Source organism: Bubalus kerabau, chromosome 1 (assembly GCF_029407905.1).
Source record: "Bubalus kerabau isolate K-KA32 ecotype Philippines breed swamp buffalo chromosome 1, PCC_UOA_SB_1v2, whole genome shotgun sequence".
In the NCBI taxonomy this organism is placed as follows: Eukaryota; Metazoa; Chordata; class Mammalia; order Artiodactyla; family Bovidae; genus Bubalus; species Bubalus kerabau.
Window position 1 is genome coordinate 214989676 of NC_073624.1, and position 19634 is coordinate 215009309.

At 40.3% G+C, this 19634-nt stretch overlaps 1 protein-coding gene across 1 annotated transcript in view; it reads right to left on the reverse strand.

Annotated features, from left to right (window-relative positions):
- The window catches only part of SAR1B (secretion associated Ras related GTPase 1B), a 29857-nt gene extending 15048 nt beyond the window's left edge, over positions 1 to 14809 (reverse strand). The window contains exons 1-2 of the mRNA XM_055553952.1: positions 14670 to 14809; positions 4363 to 4438 (exon numbers count right to left, since the gene is read on the reverse strand). Of these exons, the coding sequence (XP_055409927.1) occupies positions 4363 to 4420 (58 nt within the window). The 5' untranslated portion in view covers positions 4421 to 4438; positions 14670 to 14809. The remainder of the gene's footprint in view (positions 1 to 4362; positions 4439 to 14669) is intronic.
- Positions 14810 to 19634: the final 4825 nt, after the last annotated feature.

Consider the following 19634-nt stretch of genomic DNA (forward strand, 5'->3'; position numbering starts at 1 on the left):
GAGGACAGGGAACACAGTAGCAATTCAAAAAATTTAATCAATAAGTGAAAATTTTAAGATATTAGGCAATTACAGATTGGGCTATCCATTTTCTAGTAAGTTCATGCCAAAATAACATTTAGTTATATACCCACATTTAAGTTTAAGAAGTGAATTTTTTTTCAAGTCCTAATCACCTATCGACCAACAACCTGGATCCTAAGGAGAAAATTATCTTCCAGTCATTTGAGCTGGGATACTACAGCTCTCCTTTAATTATGAGTCAGTTCAGTTCAGTCCCGCAGTCGTGTCTGACTCTTTTGCGACTCCATGAATCGCAGCACGCCAGGCCTCCCTGTCCATCACTATCTCCCGGAGTTCACTCAAACTCACATCCTTTGAGTCGGTGATGCCATCCAGCCATCTCATCCTCTGTCGTCCCCTTCTCCTCCTGCCACCAATTCCTCCCAGCATCAGTCTTTTTCAATGAGTCAACTCTTCCCATGAGGTGGCCAAAATACTGGAGTTTCAGCTTTAGCATCATTCCTTCCAAAGAACACCCAGGGCTGATCTCCTTTATAATGGACTAGTTGGATCTCCTTGCAGTCCAAGGGACTCGAAAGAGTCTTCTCCAACACCACAGTTCAAAAGCATCAATTCTTCGGCGCTCAGCTTTCTTCACAGTCCAACTCTCACATCCATACATGACCACTGGAAAAAACCATAGCCTTGACTAGACGGACCTTTGTTGGCAAAGTAATGTCTCTACTTTTCAATATGCTGTCTAGGTTGGTCATAACTTTCCTTTCAAGGAGTAAGCGTCTTTTAATTTCATAGCTGCAGTCACCATCTGCAGTGATTTTGGAGCCCTAAAAAATAAAGTCTGACACTGTTTCCACATCTATTTGCCATGAAGTGATGGGACCAGATGCCATGATCTTCGTTTTCTGAATGTTGAGCTTTAAGCCAACTTTTTCACTCTCCTCTTTCACTTTCATCAAGAGGCTTTTGAGTTCCTCTTCACTTTCTGCCATAAGGGTGGTGTCATCTGCATATCGAGGTTATTGATATTTCTCCTGGCAATCTTGATTCCAGCTTGTGATTCATCCAGCCCAGCATTTCTCATGATGTACTCTGCATATAAGTTAAATAAACAGGGTGACAATGTACAGCCTTGACGAACTCTTTTTCCTATTTGGAACCAGTCGTGAATACTGACTAATAATCTCCTTAACATTTCTATTTCTTAAAAGGTTTCTACATAGATTGCTTCTAAACAATGCACTCACCACCCTAGCTTTTAAATAGTAAAAGTGTACTGGATAAGATTCCAAAGGGGAACAGCTAGAGCATTTACTCGTTCAACTGGATTGAACTAAGTTTCTGTTCTGTGGTAGGCACTGTTAAACACTTGCATACATTATTTCACTTAATCCTCAACTCTGTATAGGGGCATCATTATTGTCTTTTTTACAGAGGAGAAATGAAGACTCAATTAACTTATTTACTCAAATGCTAAAGTCAGGTCTGAGATTTGAACCCATGTCTGTGATCCCTGACCTAGAGCCAGACATCCTGGAATGTGAAGTCAAGTGGGCCTTAGAAAGCATCACTACGAACAAAGCTAGTGGAGGTGATGGAATTCCAGTTGAGCTATTTCAAATCCTGAAAGATGATGCTGCGAAAGTGCTGCACTCAATATGCCAGCAAATCTGGAAAACTCAGCAGTGGCCACAGGACTGGAAAAGGTCGGTTTTCATTCCAATCCCAAAGAAAGGCAATGCCAAAGAATGCTCAAACTACTGCACAATTGCACTCATCTCATATGCTAGTAAAGTAATGCTCAAAATTCTCCAAGCCAGGCTTCAACAATACATGAACCGTGAACTTCCTGATGTTCAAGCTGGTTTTAGAAAAGGCAGAGGAACCAGAGATCAAATTGCCAACATCCGCTGGATCATGGAAAAAGCTAGAGAGTTCCAGAAAAACATCTATTTCTGCTTTATTGACTATGCCAAAGCCTTTGACTGTGTGGATCACAATAAACTGTGGGAAATTCTGAAAGAGATGGGCATACCAGACCACCTGACCTGCCTCTTGAGAAACCTGTATGCAGATCAGGAAAGAACAGTTAGAACTCGACATGGAACAACAGACTGGTTCCAAATAGGAAAAGGAGTACGTCAAGGCTGTATATTGTCACCCTGTTTATTTAACTTATATGCAGAGTACATCATGAGAAACGCTGGACTGGAAGAAGCACAAGCTGGAATCAAGATTGCCGGGACAAATATCAATAACCTCAGATATGTAGATGACATCACCCTTATGGCAGAAAGTGAAGAGGAACTCAAAAGCCTCTTGATGAAAGTGAAAGAGGAGAGTGAAAAAGTTGGCTTAAAGCTCAACATTCAGAAAACGAAGATCATGGCATCTGGTCCCACCACTTCATGGGAAATAGATGGGGAAACAGTGGAAACAGTGTCAGACTTTATTTTTTGGGGCTCCAAAATCACTGCAGATGGTGACTGCAGCTATGAAATTAAAAGATGCTTACTCCTTGGAAGGAAAGTTATGACCAACCTAGATAGCATATTCAAAAGCAGAGACATTAACTTGCCAACAAAGGTTCGTCTAGTCAAGGCTATGGTTTTACCTGTGGTCATGTATGGATGTGAGAGTTGGACTGTGAAGAAGGCTGAGCACCAAAGAATTGATGCTTTTGAACTGTGGTGTTGGAGAAGACTCTTTCGAGTCCCTTGGACTGCAAGGAGATCCAACCAGTCCATTCTGAAGGAGATCAGCCCTGGGATTTCTTTGGAAGGAATGATGCTAAAGCTGAAACTCCAGTACTTTGGCCACCTCATGCGAAGAGCTGACTCATTGGAAAAGACTCTGATGCTGGGAGGGATTGGGGGCAGGAGGAGAAGGGGATGACAAAGGATGAGATGGCTGGATGGCATCACTGACTCGATGGACGTGAGTCTGGGTGAACTCCGGGAGCTGGTGATGGACAGGGAGGCCTGGCGTGCTGTGATTCATGGGGTCGCAAAGAGTCGGACATGACTGAGTGACTGAACTGAACCTAACTGATCCCAGACCTTTGGTTCATTTCCATTTCTCTACACTGCCTCCTGATATTAGCACTATTAACTTCCTTGTTCCTGACTGTGATGTAGTCTTTTTTGCCTTTTCAGCATAATTCAGGATAGATTCATTGTTCTGTAATCTGAGATACAGATTCCAACCTGTTATAATCCAAAACGTCAGCAAAATAAAGTTTAAAAACCTCTATTTCTGACCCAGTTCTTACAAATATGTGACAAAATACTTAAGAATTCTCTTGGAGATAGTATAGCAACATCTGACATTTGACCTGTGGTAGAGCAACAGTATAAAAATAATGTGAGGAATTTTATTTTTAAAATGTAAAGGAAAACAACCTGAGTCTTTTAAATTTGCAAATATTAAGGTTCAACTAAGAAATAAAAATACAGTGACAAAATTTGATCTTATACTTTTATCCTTTTAATATATAGTAGTCAAAATTTATATTTCCCAAGCAAAATTTACTTCCTCAGTTAAGATTATGTTTGTGGAGAAATAAATATTTATATAGAAGATATCATTCCATAAGTACAGTTTGAACTATGTTTATCAATCTGTAATTACATGAAATGCTTCTCTTTCTGCCAATTCAAATTAGAGCAAAATTTGAAAACGGGACTAGAAATATTTTCGTAATTATTTCAATAGTAAAGTTGTGTACATCCCAACATAAAAGTTAATCAAAAGTCTGTCTTTGGAGGAAAAAAAGCCTGTTTCACTGAAAACTGTGAGAAGTCAAGGGTGTCAATAAAAGAAGAACATTTTTCCTATCTGTAAAATCTATAAAGAGAAGAAAATCACTAGTCAGAATCTCTGGGTGAATAGTCTCACTTAGTAGGTTAAAAAATGCCATTTATAATATATGAGGTACTTGATGGAACATGAATTTTTATTAAAAAATCAAAAATAATAATGCCTTGGATTCCTGTGAGGATTACCTGAGATAAAGGATGTAAAGCTCTTATGGAAACTGGCTAATAAATGGTAGCTATTCCTGTTAGCTATTCCTGCTAGTAATATGCTTATCAACAACCTTAGGAGGTAGGAACTGTTATCATTTTACACATAAGGAAATTAAGGCTAAAGTGGAGAAAACAATTTATCTAAGATTACTTCATAACAGGTATAATGAGTAGTTGGATATGTTTGTATGATTCCAAAGCCCACATGTGTAACTACTGGGTTACATATAAAGCAGCTGTAGACAAATAAAAGACACTTTTATGTAAGTAGGATTAAATGGGATAACAAAAGAGAACAAAGGGCCAACATTACCTAGAAACTGTAGCACACTGCTGAAACCACTGTAAATCCAGTCAAATATGAAGGACATAGCCAAATCTTATAGGGTCTGGAAAAAAAGTGGGATTTAGTCAATATTAAATAGCAATGACATTAAACATCAACCATGAGTAAATAATCCTACAGCAACCTTACTACAAGGAGTTAAATACTCTTCCAGGCCAGTCTAACCTGGTCTATGCTGCTGCTGCTGCTGCTAAGTCACATCAGTCATGTCCGATCCTGTGCGACCCCATAGACGGCAGCCTGCCAGGGTCCTCTGTCCCTGGGATTCTCCAGGCAAGAACACTGGAGTGGGTTGCCATTTCCTCCTCCAATGCATGAAAGTAAAAAGTGAAAGTGAAGTCGCTCAGTCGTGTCCAACTCTTAGCGACCCCAGGGACTGTAGCCTATCAGGCTCCTCCGTCCATGGGATTCTCCAGACAAGAGTACTGGAGTGGGGTGCCATTGCCTTCTCCGAACCTGGTCTATACTCATGCATAAAAAAATAAAATGCCATTAAAATACCATGTAGAGACCATTTCCTGCCCATCAAAGTAGCAAACATGAAAAATAACAGCCAAGACTAGAAAAATGAGGTAAAAGAAGCATTATTAATGGCAGTATAAATTGGAACAAATGTTTTTTAAAACCAATTTGGCAATAATGTATCTGGTGATACAAAAATTTTAGAAATTGTCCTAAATAAGGAAAGGCTTTATGTATAAAGATGTTCATCAAAGTGTTACATAATAAAATTTTTAGAAATAATCTATGTTCAATAGTAAATTAAATTCTATTGCCTATGAAATATTTACCAAAACCTTGGAGTAGAGGGAGAGACAGGAGCCAAAAGGAAAAGAGAGGAAATTTATAATCATGAAATAAGTTTCTGAATCTGATTTTACCTATGGGGAGTAAAAACCCTTTTTCTTTTTGTTTGGGTCTTTTATAGCAGTTGGTACCAGACAGTATATTTCTGTGTTTATTATCTTTTTGCATTTTTCAAATTGTAATCATGTTACTAAATGTAAAAAAAAAAAAAAATTACTAAATCAGACTAGAAAATGCAGAGTATAGTTCAATTCAGCATTTACTGGAAAGGGTGTGGAGAAAAGGGAACCCTCTTACACTGTTGGTGGGAATGCAGACTAGTACAGCCACTATGGAGAACAGTGTGGAGATTCCTTAAAAAACTGGAAATAGAACTGCCTATGACTCAGCAATCCCACTGCTGGGCATACACACTGAGGAAACCAGAAGGGAAAGAGACACATGTACCCCAATGTTCATCGCAGCACTGTTTATAATAGCTAGGACATGGAGGCAACCTAGATGTCCATCAGCAGATGAATGGATAAGAAAGCTGTGGTACATATACACAATGGAGTATTACTCAGCCATTAAAAAGAACACATTTGAATCAGTTCTAATGAAGTGGATGAAACTGGAGCCTATTATACAGAGTGAAGTAAGCCAGAAAGAAAAACACCAATACAGTATACTAATGCATATATATGGAATTTAGAAAGATGGTAACAATAACCCTGTATACAAGACAGCAAAAGAGACACTGATGTATAGAACAGTCTTTTGGACTCTGTGGGAGAGGGAGAGGGTGGGATGATTTGGGAGAATGGCATTGAAACATATATAATATCATATATGAAATGCGTTGCCAGCCCAGGTTCGATGCACGATACTGGATGCTTGGGGCTGGTGCACTGGGACGACCCAGAGGGATGGTACGGGGAGGGAGGAGGGAAGAGGGTTCAAGATGGGGAACACGTGTATACCTGTGGCGGATTCATGTTGATATATGGCAAAACCAATACAATATTGTAAAGTTAAAAAATAAAATTAAAAAAAAAATTCAGCATTTACTTGACATGTACTTAATAAACTAATATACCTGATATGAAAAACAAGAGGAAAAAAAGCCTCTTTAGAAAAGAAGTATCATTTATACAAAAATATGCTTTCAGATCAACAAAGTTCATTTTCTACAGCTGAACAAAAGAACCTAGGCCCCAAACTTGGGCAGCTCTGAAAAGTCTGAAGGGCTGTGCTATCTTTGCTATTCTTTAGACAAAGTACAACACACAGCCCTCCTTTCTTTAACCACGTCTCTTCCAAAGTGGGCTAAGCTGGACAAAGATGGGCCCACCAGGCTCAGAATTTCCTAGAGGGTTAAGATGTTGAGACCATATCCCCTTGAGAGTGAGAAACAGAGAAGAGACAGCCTACGTAGTTTGCACAAGGCCTGGCAGTATTACTAGGTGATTCCCTGGATCCTGGCAGTAGCTTCTCCCCTCTGCTATTAACTTCGTGCTTGAACCAGCATAAGTAGAATTTTGTTCTTGCAACCAGTTGATTTCCAGATTAACACTGGTAAAATGAACAGTTTCATTTGTCAGTATCACAGAATGTGATACTGTAACTACATCAGCAACATAAATATGTAAGAAGAATCTATTACCTTAGATGTTATTATTTTACACGTTGAAAATTACAACTCCTTCTACTATTATCATTTTATGTCATGGAGAAATTGAGACTTAGAGAAAATATATACAAGTGGCTTATCTTTTCCGAAGATTTTTAGGTATATGCTTTTTGAGGGAAATCATAATAATTTTCACTGTAGAGAATCAAATAAAGCAGTGGTGTGCTGAGTTTTTTCCTTTCTAATTCAATACATACTTACCTAGCTCATATTACATCCAGGGTCCTAAGCTAGACATTACGGGGAATACAAATACTGATGACAAACATGGCTCATTCTCTCAAAAAGGTTATAGAGGGATAAATTAGCTACACAAGCACAACTAACAAATGTTAAAACTGAACAGGATATTATCTAAAATGGTAACAACTCACCCTATAGAGTTTCAAGAATAATTCAAGCACAAGGGGAGGGGGGGAAATGCCCATATTATAAATCCTAAGCTACTAGGGGAGTAATGATCATAAGAGCATAGAAACAAAACAATAAAAATAAATAACAGAGAGATGAGGTGGGCTTCCCTGGTAGCTCAGTGGTAAAGAATCCACCTGCCTGTGCAGGAGACATGGGTTTGATCCCTGAGCTGGGACGATCCCACAAACTGCAGAGGAACTAAGCCCATGCACCACAGCTATTGAGTCTGTGCTTTAGGGCCGGGAGCCACAGCTGCTGAGACCATGGGCCATAGCTACTGAAGCTTGTGAACCCTAGAGCCCACGTTCCCCAACAAGAGAAGCCACCACAATAAAAGCCTGTGTACCTCAACTAGAGAGTTGCCCATGCTTACCGCAACTAGATCAAAGCCCATGGAGTAACAAAGACTCACCACAGCCAAAAATAAATTACAAATAAAAAAAAAGACATGAGGTATGTGTGTGCATACTAACAGAAAGAGGTATAGTGAAATGAAAGTCCCTCAGTCATATCTGACTCTTTGCGACTCCATGGACTATACAGTCCATGGGATTCTCCAGGCCAGAATACTGGAGTGGGTAGCCTTTCCCTTCTCCAGGGGATCTTCCCAACCCATGGATCGAACTGGGGTCTCCCGCATTGCAGGCAGATTCTTTACCAGCTGAGCCACAAGAGAAGCCTGAAAGAGGTATATTATGCTCACAAATAACACTTTATATTATGTATGAAAACAAGAGAAAACCAGTCCTGCTTGTCTCAACATTCAAAATCCTATTTTCACAGATCTGTGGTGACAACAGTGTACAGCTAAGGAAAGGTTTCTTGGATGGTGACTGGGTACCCATAGCCTGAATGGGTATAGCAAAAAGTCAGGAATTGTTAGATGATGTAACTGGGATTAGGGGATTGAGACTGAGAGTTAAAATCAATGGGTGCTAATTAGTGATGCAGAAGCCAGATTGATAAACAAATCTGAGATTAAATTTAGACATTTGGTTTTTATGCTGGCTACTTTTAATATGTGAACGTAAGAAACAATGCTGAGTCTGCATTTCAATTTAGTAAAATGGAGCAAAACAAAAAAATACCAGCTACCATTTATTAAACTTCTGTGAGCAGTATGGTCTAGAGGTTAAGAGCAGCAGCTCTGAAGCTAAGACTTTACTAATATTTTAAGTAACTTATTTCACTTTCCTCATCTGTAAAATGGGGATAACAATACCTATCTGAGATGGTTGTTGTGAAGATTAATTACTACACACACAGCATTTAGTGCTGAGCATGGAGGAAGCACTCAATTTTAGCTGCTCTTACTATTATTTCTTCCACTACACGGCCTACAGTACTAGGCATTTTACAAATATCATCACTAAACACCTCAACAACTTTTCAGAATAAATATATTATTGACTGCATTTTGCAGAAGAAGCTGAAGTTACTAGTAAGTAAAAATTCAACTTTTAGTGATTGGCACATCTAAGTTTCAAACATGAGTCTGACTTCCACATCCATCCCCTTTTCCTTACATTGCATTGGCTCTCTAAAGCTTTGTAAAAATAGTTTTAAAGGTTTAAAGTTATTTAAATCATTACATAACATTTTAAAACTACTCCAGCTCATGACTCTGACATGTAATTGCTTCTTCTGCCTCACATCCCACGGCCAGTCATTCCTTAGTTCTATCAATTTCTGCATTTTCTTTGATTCTCACAGGAGCCACCTGGTTAAAATCCTTGTGTCAGTTTCCTAAACTACCACCTTAACATCAAAATGTGTTTCTACCTAGTTGTACATGCCCTCCAGAGTAGCTTCACCAAAATGTCATCTCGGACTTGTTGCATAGTCAGGGTGACTGTAACTCCCAGTTGGCTGGGGACAGTCTCAGTAAAGTTATCTCAGTGTAATCATCAATAGTACTTCCCTTCTCAAAGGGGTCCTGATTTAAGTGTTAAATTATACGGCCGTTCTGCTTGTGGATGGAGAGCCACTGAAGGTTTGTGAGCAGAGAAATGATACAGTCAAACTCCTTGGTCCAGTGTTCCACATCCTACTTGTAGCTACCTTTCCAAGCTTATAATACATATCACTTCCCTACTTGTAGCTTTCCCTGGGCTAAAGTAAACTGCTTGCTGGCGACCTGTACTTTACCTTAAAACATCTGCCCGTTATCCTTCCTGGCATCAGAATGTTTTCCCACCATCTCTGCCTAAAGTCTCCTTGCCAAATGCTATGGAAGAAAGTAATTCTCACTTGAGATAGTCTTCAAGGTACAGATAGAGGTGGAAGAAGCAACAGAACCCAGAAGGGTAAAAGAACTGTAAGAGGCAGGCAAGAAAAGCAGGCAGCCACATTATATGCAGAGCTGTCACTGCTAGCTTTGGTGACGGAGGCGACTGTTGAGAGCATGAGCAGCCTGCAGTGAAGTGGCAGTACCGGAGAGCCTGCAGCCAGAGGCTCTAGCAGAGCTGTGTGACCTTGAACAAATTAAAATCTCAGGGCGTTTTATGCGCAAACAAGATAAAATGCACAAAGTAAGTAAGTAAAGTTTGGCCTCTGTTATTAAGATTATTGAGAAGAGAATGAGATTGAAGTTAGCAGGTGGAGGCAGTGAGGAAATTCTTCTGGCAAAAAATTCGAAATGGGGTGAGGAAAGTGAGATTTTCTTCTTAGGGGAGGGTGAGGCTTGATAATGTTGATAAACTGAAAGGAAGGAGCTAGTGGCAAGGAATAAGTCAAAGATGAGAAAGAGAAGGAATTGAGCAAAAGGGGCAAAGTCTCAAGAGGAGCCCGGGCAGAGAGCATGCTCTCTTTCTCTAAGATGAAAAGGAAGAAAGGCCAAGAAAGGTGAAGGAGTGTAGAGAAATTCTGAGGAGCAGATTGAGGATCAGAATAGCTACTGTGGGGGAAAGATCAAGTTAAAAGATGGCTAAAAAGAGCCAATTGCTAAGACTGAAACATTCACAGCAGTGCCAGTCTGCACTGACTTCTATCCCTCCCGCTGCTCCCCCAGCCCCGCCCCAGCAGTGCTCCGCTTTAGAGAATAAGGAGCAAATGTGTATTAGGGACTTCCAGAAGAGCAAATGAAAAAAGGGGAACAAGAATTTGACAGCACTAGTGACAGAGGCTGAAGTGGTCTGATCAGAAGTTCAGGCTGCGTGGATAAAGTTACAAAGGTAGACAAAGTACGGGAATGGGTGGGGATCAAAAGCAGGCTTCTCACAGAATAGAACTGGAAGAATAGAGGAAGGGTCTTTAGTTAAAAATAGCAGATGTAGATGTAGTAAAAGGGTGCAAGAAGTTAAAGGTGATCAGAACTGTGCCAGCAAAGTGGAGGAAAAGGTGGGTTCAGAACGTAAGGAAGGTCTGAGTGGTGGCAAGCTCCAAAGTACTGTCCACGCTGACAGGCAGTGGAATCACCAGAAGACTGGAGGGGAGTATTACAGAAAGCAGGACTGTGAGTCAAGTGGCAAAGTCCTCATTGAAGGTGACGGTTGGTAGGAAAGAGACTGACGGAGGGTAGAGAGGGTAGCCATGCAGGGAAATGCTTTTTGTGTGTAAGGATTTGCTTTTGTAAAATTTGTCCCAAGATAACTAATAACATATATGGGGAAACTCTTCTTTAGAAATTAATGAGATATTTATATTTTTATAAAGTCATGGCTTCTGAGATCTTTAAAACAAGCTAGGAGTCATTAGTCATTTTAAGTACAGGTAAAAATGCCAACTAAGAATAAAAGTTACTTAGCTGCAAACAGATACCTGAGCCCTGAGAACAGGTTACACAACACCACGGACACACTATTAAGACATGTGAAAAGCAAAGGTCAGGAACAAGGAAACATATACACGTCAGCAGATTTATTTATTGCATGAACACCAAACAGGAAAAATCGCTCCACAGATTAGAAAAGTGATCTACTCAAGTAATATGAAAATCAGTGCAAAGGCTGTAATGGAAATAAATTCTCAGATTACAAATAACTTCTGAAAGCCTTGCCACATTAGACTTATAAGGATGATTCCATCTATATGAAATAGTCCAGAATAGTCAAGTCTTCAGAGTCAGTAGATTAGTGGTTGTCAGACTGGGGGGAAGGTGAAATTGGGAGTGGCTAATGAGTACTGGGTTTCTTTTGGGGTGATGAAAATGTTTCTGGAGTTACTGGTGATGGTTGCACAACATGAATAAACTAAAAACTCTCAATTGTACACTTACAGTTAAGTAGTGTATGTACAACTATCCTTTATAGTACGTACTCTCTTTCAATAAAATTATTAAAAAATTAAAGAACCGACTCATTGGAAAAGACCCTGATCTGGGAAAGACTGAAGGCAGGAGGAGAAGGGGATGACAGAAGATGAGATGGTAGGATGGCATCACCGACTTGATGGACATGAGTTTGAGCAAGCTCTGGGAGACAACGGACAGGGAAGCCTAGTGTGCTGCAGTCCATGGGGTCGCAAAGAGTCGGACACGACTGAGTGCCTGAACAACAACGTAATTTGGGCTTCTCAGATGGCTCAGTGGTAGAGAATCTACCTGCCAAATCAGGAGAATGGGTTCAATCCCTGGGTCAGGACGATCTCCTGGAAAAGGAAATGGCAACCCACTCCAGTATTTTTGCCTGGGAAATCCTATGGACAGGAGCCTGGCAGGCTTCAGTCCATGGGGTTGCAAAAGAGTCGGATATGACTTGGCAACTAAACAACAACAATATAAGTAATTTAGCAAAATCATTTAGGTGTGAACTTTTAAAAAAGAGAAAAAATAAACATAAGATGACAAGATACAAATACTCTAAAAAGTAGTGCTGGTAGAAAATAAAAAGTAGAATATTCTAAGGAGATAAATCCTATTGAGAATAGGATTCTAGAGTAAGTACATTAATGACTTTGGGAAGCAAAGCATGGTAGAGCTGTGGTAAAATGGATGGAGTAGAATGGATGTCCTAGATTTTAAAAAATCTAAACTGAATGTGCATCCCTGCCTCTTACCCGGCCGTATTACATGGTATGCAGAACTTCCCCCACCAGGGATTGAACCTGTGTCCCTGTGGTGGAAGCATGGAGTCTTAACTACTAGACCACCAGGAAGTCCTGAATATGCTTCTTTTGAAATACTGTAATTTCATCCTGGGAAAGCCAATCTTCATGAGCCCCAGTTTGCTCTTTGATATAAGGGAAATACCGCCTGCCTTACAGAGTGTTAAGAATGATTAAATACGATAACATACATGAAAATACTTTGAATACACCATATAAGGTGGTATTAATTTAGACTGAATTGATTGAAAATCAAAGCACAGAACTTTCAATGCCAATTTTGAAATCAACTTCAATATTAATAACTACTACTAAGAAAAAGATTTTTAATGATGTTCTGATTTTACTTTAAATATTAACATCACTGTCACCAGAAAAGCACTAGAATAGTTTCCTTCAAATCCAGGTAAGGAAATTTCAGTAGAAGAGATTGATCACAACTTTCTACACAATTTTGTCAGGCTTATATAAAGTGCACAAATTCCATAAGATCAGTATACTATCTGCAAATCAATTTGCTAAGTCGCTTCAGTCGTGTCCGACTCTGTGCAACCCCGTAGATGGCAGCCCACCAGGCTCCGCTGTCCCTGGGATTCTCCAGGCAAGAACACTGGAGTGGGTTGCCATTGCCTTCTCCAATGCATGAAAGTGAAAAGTGAAAGTGAAGTCCCTCAGTCGTGTCCGACTCTTAGCGACCCAATGGACTGCAGCGACCAGGCTCCTCCGTCCGTGGGATTTGCCAGGCAAGAGTGCTGGAGTGGGGTGCCATTGCCTTCTCCGTAAACCAATTTAGGAACTATAAATACCCCTCTCTCGGTTTCAAACAGTACTAGAAATACAAAGGCCAAATTCTGGCCATGTTTTGTAGAATTTCGACAAGGCCCTGGGCCTTGGTCCCTCGGGGATATAGAGGACTGTTTCCAGGCCTCCATACCCCACACCCTCTCCTTAAGTCCCTTATATAAAAATGTCATAGTATTTACATACAGTCTTTGCACTTCCTCTAATATACTTTAAATAATCTCTCAATTACTTAAAGTATCTAACACAAAGCTGCTGCTGCTAAGTCACTTCAGTCATGTCCGACTCTGTGCAACCCCATAGACAGCAGCCCACCAGGCTCCCCCGTCCCTGGGATTCTCCAGGCAAGGACACTAGAGTGGGTTGCCATTTCCTTCTCCAGTGCATGAAAGTGAAAAGTGAAAGTGAAAAGTGAAAGTGTCCGACCCTCAGTGACCCCATGGACTGCAGCCTTCCAAGCTCCTCCATCGATGGGACTTTCCAGGCAAGAGTACTGGAGTGGGGTGCCATTGCCATCTCCGCTAACACAAAGCAAATAGTTGTAAATGCAATGTAAATACCATGTAAATAGTTGTCAGCACTTGGCAAATGGAAGTTTTGCTTTTTCAAACTTTCTGGAATTTTTTCCCCCAAATGTTTTCCATCCATTCTTGAATCCTCAGAATCCATGGATAAGGAGGGCCAATGTCCATACTAAAAGTTTGGACACTGACGATGTTGAATGTTTCAAAATAAGACTGCTTTTAAATACCCACCCCTAAAATTATTAGATTTTCTTTTTACAGCCTTTAAAGTACTGAAATAGTGATGCAAATAAAAAACGCAGGACAGTCTTCAGTGTGAGATAAAAATGTGCAACTAATAATAGGTTTACTTTTTCAAATTAAAAGTATTTCTTCAGCTCATTGTGTCCTATGTACCTAATACCTTAAAATTCCTGACGAGTTTGGTTCTTTTGGTCAACGATGTCAAGAGTTTCAGCTGTTGTCAAAGTCAGTATTTAAACCTTGTTGGAGACTCTTGGGACAGTCTGTAAATAATTGCAGCTTTCCCCCAAGAGTATAGTGTATCTTTTCCCCACTCAACTGGGACTTGGGCAATGGGAAAACGTTAACTACTAGTAGTCGGGAAAGCTCGATTTGTCTCCACACTATGTGGGAGAGTTGAAAACAACACGTCGCGTTACTGCCTCTGAGCTGTCAATGATCCCCGCAGCCTTCACCTTACCTGGTAAGGAAACTGAGGCTAAGGGCAAGGAAGGGCTTGGCTGCAGTTTAGAGTCATCTCTTTGATTCCTGAAATAACCACCATTTGACAGCAGCGGTGTCCTTTCCAGATGGTCGTCAGAGTGGCCCCGCGAAGCACGAAAGGAACCTGTCGTCTTTCCCGCCGCCAGATTCCAGGGCGAAAAACAGGAGCCCCTTCCCCGCCCTGCTATAGGAAGGGGCATCTAGTGGGCCCAGCCCCAAAGGCGTTCTTCCCCGGGATCGACAGCTGCCGCCCGCCAGTTCTCCCGGGACGAGAGGCCGCCACTTACCTGCGGTTGGAGAAAACGCAATTCCTTGCTTGGAGTCGGCCCTATTCACTCCGACACCGAACTGCAAAGAGCGATGGCTGCCGCGGCCGTAGTTCGCGTTAGCTCCTTCCGGGCCGGCGGGTGCTTCACTCCCGAAGGTTCGCAGGACAGCAGTGCCGCGCGCCTGCAGTTCCGCCTTCCGGCAGTTCCGCGGACAGTCCCGCGGCTGAGTGCGCTCCGAGCTGGGACCTGCTGCCCACACAGGCCTGAAGGAGTTTCAGGCAGAGAGGGTAACACCGGTTCTTAGCTTGGGGGAATTATACGTGACATCCTCTTTTCTTTTCTTTTTTTTTTAAATTACATTTTCAAAGTGCACCTGTTTTCTTGAGTTCAACAAGTAATTTACAAAATGTAATGTGCCAGATAATGTGTTGAGCTTTCAACAAGGCTATCTTTACTCCGTCGTTCTTTGCTAATGAATGTTGATCTTTAAGACTGTCTTGACTCCCGTGTTTTTTGCTCATGGATGTTACTTTGCTTAAATTTATTCGAATAGGAACTCGAGTGCCTTGAATGAAAATGGCAGCGCTTCCAGGATTGCTCCCAAGCCTAGGATTCCTTCTCGGTGATGCAGACGGAACAAGGAGCTGCCTGGGGATGAAGCAGTTATTCGATTGATTCCCAACAAACCTATTACTGGCTCTGCTGGATCTCCCCCTCTTTCATCCCAGCCTCAGGAAAATGACTTACTCCACTGGTCCTCACTGCTCACTTGTCATTCCTTCTGCCAGAACTGCTTCCGCAGATATCTCCCTCCACCCGGCTAACTCCTACACACTCTTCAGGTCTCAGCACCAATAGCTGTCTCATCAGACTCCCTCTCAGATTCAGTTAAGCCCTTTATTTCAGGTTTCCCCAGCAACTGTACAATTTATCTTATGATTGATTGAAGTTATCTTATAATTTTACAATTAAAATGTACGATTATTTATCTATAACCTCCCCAACAGGCATTCTATCAGCTTCCTTAGGTCAAGAATCGTATCTGCCTTTTCTCCTGTTGAACATATTTTCAGTGCTTGGCATACTATAGGTGCTGAATACATTCGAGCAAGTGATTCATTCATAATATAAAGGACTCTTAGGTACATTTTTGTCCTCAGAGGGTTAAAGAATTTCCCTGGAATCCATTGGTCTAAGTTGGAGGAGCCTGCTGTGCTAGTATGGGTTTCCCTTTATTCTCCTTTCCACTGATCTAGTCTTCAGTTTGGTTTAATAAATACTTTTTTAAAAAAATTGGAGGATAATTGCTTTACAGTGTTGTGTTGGTTTCTGCTACACAACAATGCTAATCAGCCATAATTATATATATGTCGTCTCCCTCTTGAGCCTTTCTCCCCCGACAATAAATACTTTTAAGTGGCTTGAGGCACTTCACTGGGCTTCTCAAGATTACGCCACACCTCTTTTCCAGAATTTGAAAAGATATTCCTGATATCCTTGGCATTTGAGTTAGCCTTTAGATAGAAATCTAAATTATGATTCCTGCTGACTTCAGCAATAGATTGTAAATCAATTAGGAATAGGGGAATGACAATAAGCAAGACAGTCTCTTTCTTCCAGGACCTTTTGATTTGGCTGGGAGATGTGTTAATTCACAACTAACTATAAAAGAAGGTAGGAGAGAAAGGATAACAAACTACAAACTTCTGGTAGGGGTGAGGGAGTGGAGAGGCAGGAGATATCAGTGTTTGAGGAGAGCCCTACCGGATATGTAAGATATTTAACCTTGAGCTTTTTGATGACTATTATCATGATAAAAGTAATACACAGTCATGGTTAAAAAGTTTGGAAAGTCAAGAAAAATGGAAACCAAAATCACCCTCTGTCACACCTCACAGATATAAATAGTTTTATAAGATTATAATCATACTATGAACAGTTTTGTAAAACATTTAAAATTAAAAATATTTCAATGTAATCAAGTATTCTTCTAAATCATTAATTTTAATGACTGTATTTTAATAGAGTACAGCTACAGATTATGGTTCTAACATTATTAACCACTTGAAGTTTCAGTTACTACATATGTAAAATGGGGATTAATATCCAGCAGGGATAATATCATAATGTGAGAATAACATTCAGAAAGGAACAGAGATAGGAAAAGCTCCAGGCAAGTATTATGCTTTGACTAAATAGCTTTCCACTGGACTACCAGGGATGTAGACTCCCAAACTATAGAGCCTTTTGGAGGTTCTGAGCAAAACAGGAACAGGGTCAGAATCATATTTTTGAAAGTTTGCTCTGGCAGCCATGTGTGGGTTGTATTGGAGCAGGTAAGGACTGAAAACTGAGATTAGTAATGAGACAGCTGCAGTCACAGAGGTGAGAGGTAATATGGGGCAGTGCTGGGTCACTGGGAACAAAGAAATAGAGAGTCAGCTGTGAGAAATTGTAGAAGTCAGAAGCTATACGCGATGGGTTACATGTTGATAGCAAAAGTAAAGGAAATATCACAGTTCCAAGTTTTAACCTGGCTTAGTGAGTCTACTTCTATCTCCCCTACAACCACCTTACTGCAGGTCACTATCATCTATGGCTGGGTTACTGCAGCAACTCTTCTTTCCCCATTGATTGGTTATCTTCACAGCAGTTGGATTGATTTTTTGATGCATTCATTTTAAAACATGAATTTAATTACTCTAGTTTACCATTCTTCAGTTGCTTCCCAAAGTCTATAAAGTCTTTACAATGCCTTATAAGGCTCTTGCTGCTCTGCCTCCTATATTTCTCCAATCTCATCTTGTGCCACTCTGTCTTGCTCACCACAGCAAGCTCATTCCTGTCTCTGAGTTCTTGTAGGTGCTGTTCCCTTTGCCCAGAGTCCTACTTCTCCCCATATTCTCCCTTTGTTTAGCTAACTTCCTTGTCCTTTAGATCACAGCTTAAATGTCACCTCATGTCCTAACCTTTCTATCCACATCAAATCCCTGCTTCCTAGTCTCTATCTTACTACCAGGACCTCAACAGCACTTATTAAGTTCAAAATTTAAAAAGATATATTTATTTACATTTTTATTGCATTTCCTCCACTGAAAACTCCACAGAAGGAAGAGACCCTGTCTGTCCTGTTCTTTCTTGGTGCCTGTCATATAGAAGGCATTTAATAAGTATTTGTTGAATGAATGAAGAAACCAATTAATGAAGGAGCTGGTGAGGTCATCTAGTAGAGAATATGGTGAAAATATAGTTTAGAAGGGAATTTATATTTCATATTTCTGATAACATGGTGCCAGAGTATGTGTGGATAGGCAGGGACAGAGAGATATATAAGGAAAGAGTTGGCTTTTGATATTGTACCAGCTACCCAGAGGAGATAAGGTCTGACCAGATGCTGACAGTATTTCAGCTACACTACAGATCAGTATCAGATGGGACACAATGTGGCATAATAGTTAAGAATAAAAGAATTAGAGAACATGATACTTCAGAAATAAGTGCTAGTGGTGTGATTTAGTCTCCAAGTGCAATAGGAACTTAGAGTAGTGAACAAATGAGGGTCAAAATATTCCAAATAGAAGATTGGAAGAGATGACACTTTAAATTTATCCATTCAAAAATGTTCATTGAACACCTGTTAAGTGTGAGGCCCCATGTGTTGAGAATACAGAGTTGAACAGGACACAGGCCCTGGTTTCTCTTATGGTCTAACCAAGCAGACAGACATGAAATCAATACGAATACCTTAAAACTGTCGTGAGGTATATAGAATTTTATTCCATCAAAGAAAGATAAGCATAAACACAAATATATAACAATGTTGGTAAGCGCTGTGAAGAAAAAAATAAAAGGAGGGTGGGAGGGATAAAAAGTCAGCAGGGAGAGTATGCTATTGTACAGGGTGTTCAGAAAAGGCCTCACCATAAAGTATCATTTGACTAAAGAAAGGGTGAGTGATTGAGCTGGATGAGTGTCTTGAGGAAGAACATCCCAGGTAATGGATATAAGAATTAAGGCAGACTTGTGCTTGTATGTCTAGAGAGATTCCTTATTCCTAAATAAGGAATCAAAGTCAATGAAATATCCTTTGTACAGTGTTGTCTCTTTAGGTCTAAAAAAAAACTAATAGTGTGTCTGGAGTAGTGAGAGAGAGGGAGTGTAGAAGATGATGAGAAAGATAACAAGGCTGGCTGAGCGATCTGAAGCCTTGAAGGCTATGAGTCGGACTTTGGATTTTACTCAGAATGAGAAGAGAAAACTCATGCAGAGAAACTTTAACTTGATGGAGCAGGTAAAGGGATAAATTAGAAGTTTAGAGGTATAGGAAAATAAAAATGGAATCAGTACTTCGGAGCTCAGTTCAACATGAAGGATGGGTGGGAGAGACTGAAAGCAGAAAGACCATCCCAATAGTTCAAGTGTGAGATGATGAAAACTAACTAGATTGGGCAGTGAGAACTACATAAAATTGACGTTTTTAAAGAAAGCAATTTACTGTTTTGGTGTGGAATAACTGAACTTGTACCTTCAGAATCACTGACTTCAGATACAAACAGATGTCCTGTGAGAGGCAAATGAAGCCAAAGGAACTATTTCTAAAGTGGAACCACAAGACAGTTTCAAAAGAAACCTGCTATTTGTAATTGAAACTAGTTCTTTGTTTGAAATAGAACAAATTTTAAAAAATAACTAGAAGACCTAAAATAATTTCCATTATCCTGAAAAATAAGCAGAATTGATCCTGCTTATCAGCTGACAGTTCAGTAGTTATGAGCAGGCAGGCAAAGTGGACTTAGGCTGGCATGAGCCTAAGTCCACTTCCGCACATCAGCAAATTTTATTAGGAATGCATCTCCCTTTTTTGGGTCTAAATAAGGAATCAAAGTCAATGAAATATTCTTAGTATAATGCTGTCTCTTTACTGAAACACTTTTGTGTCACTTATTTTATTGTTTATAATTTTCTTGAACAGGGTTGAAGGCT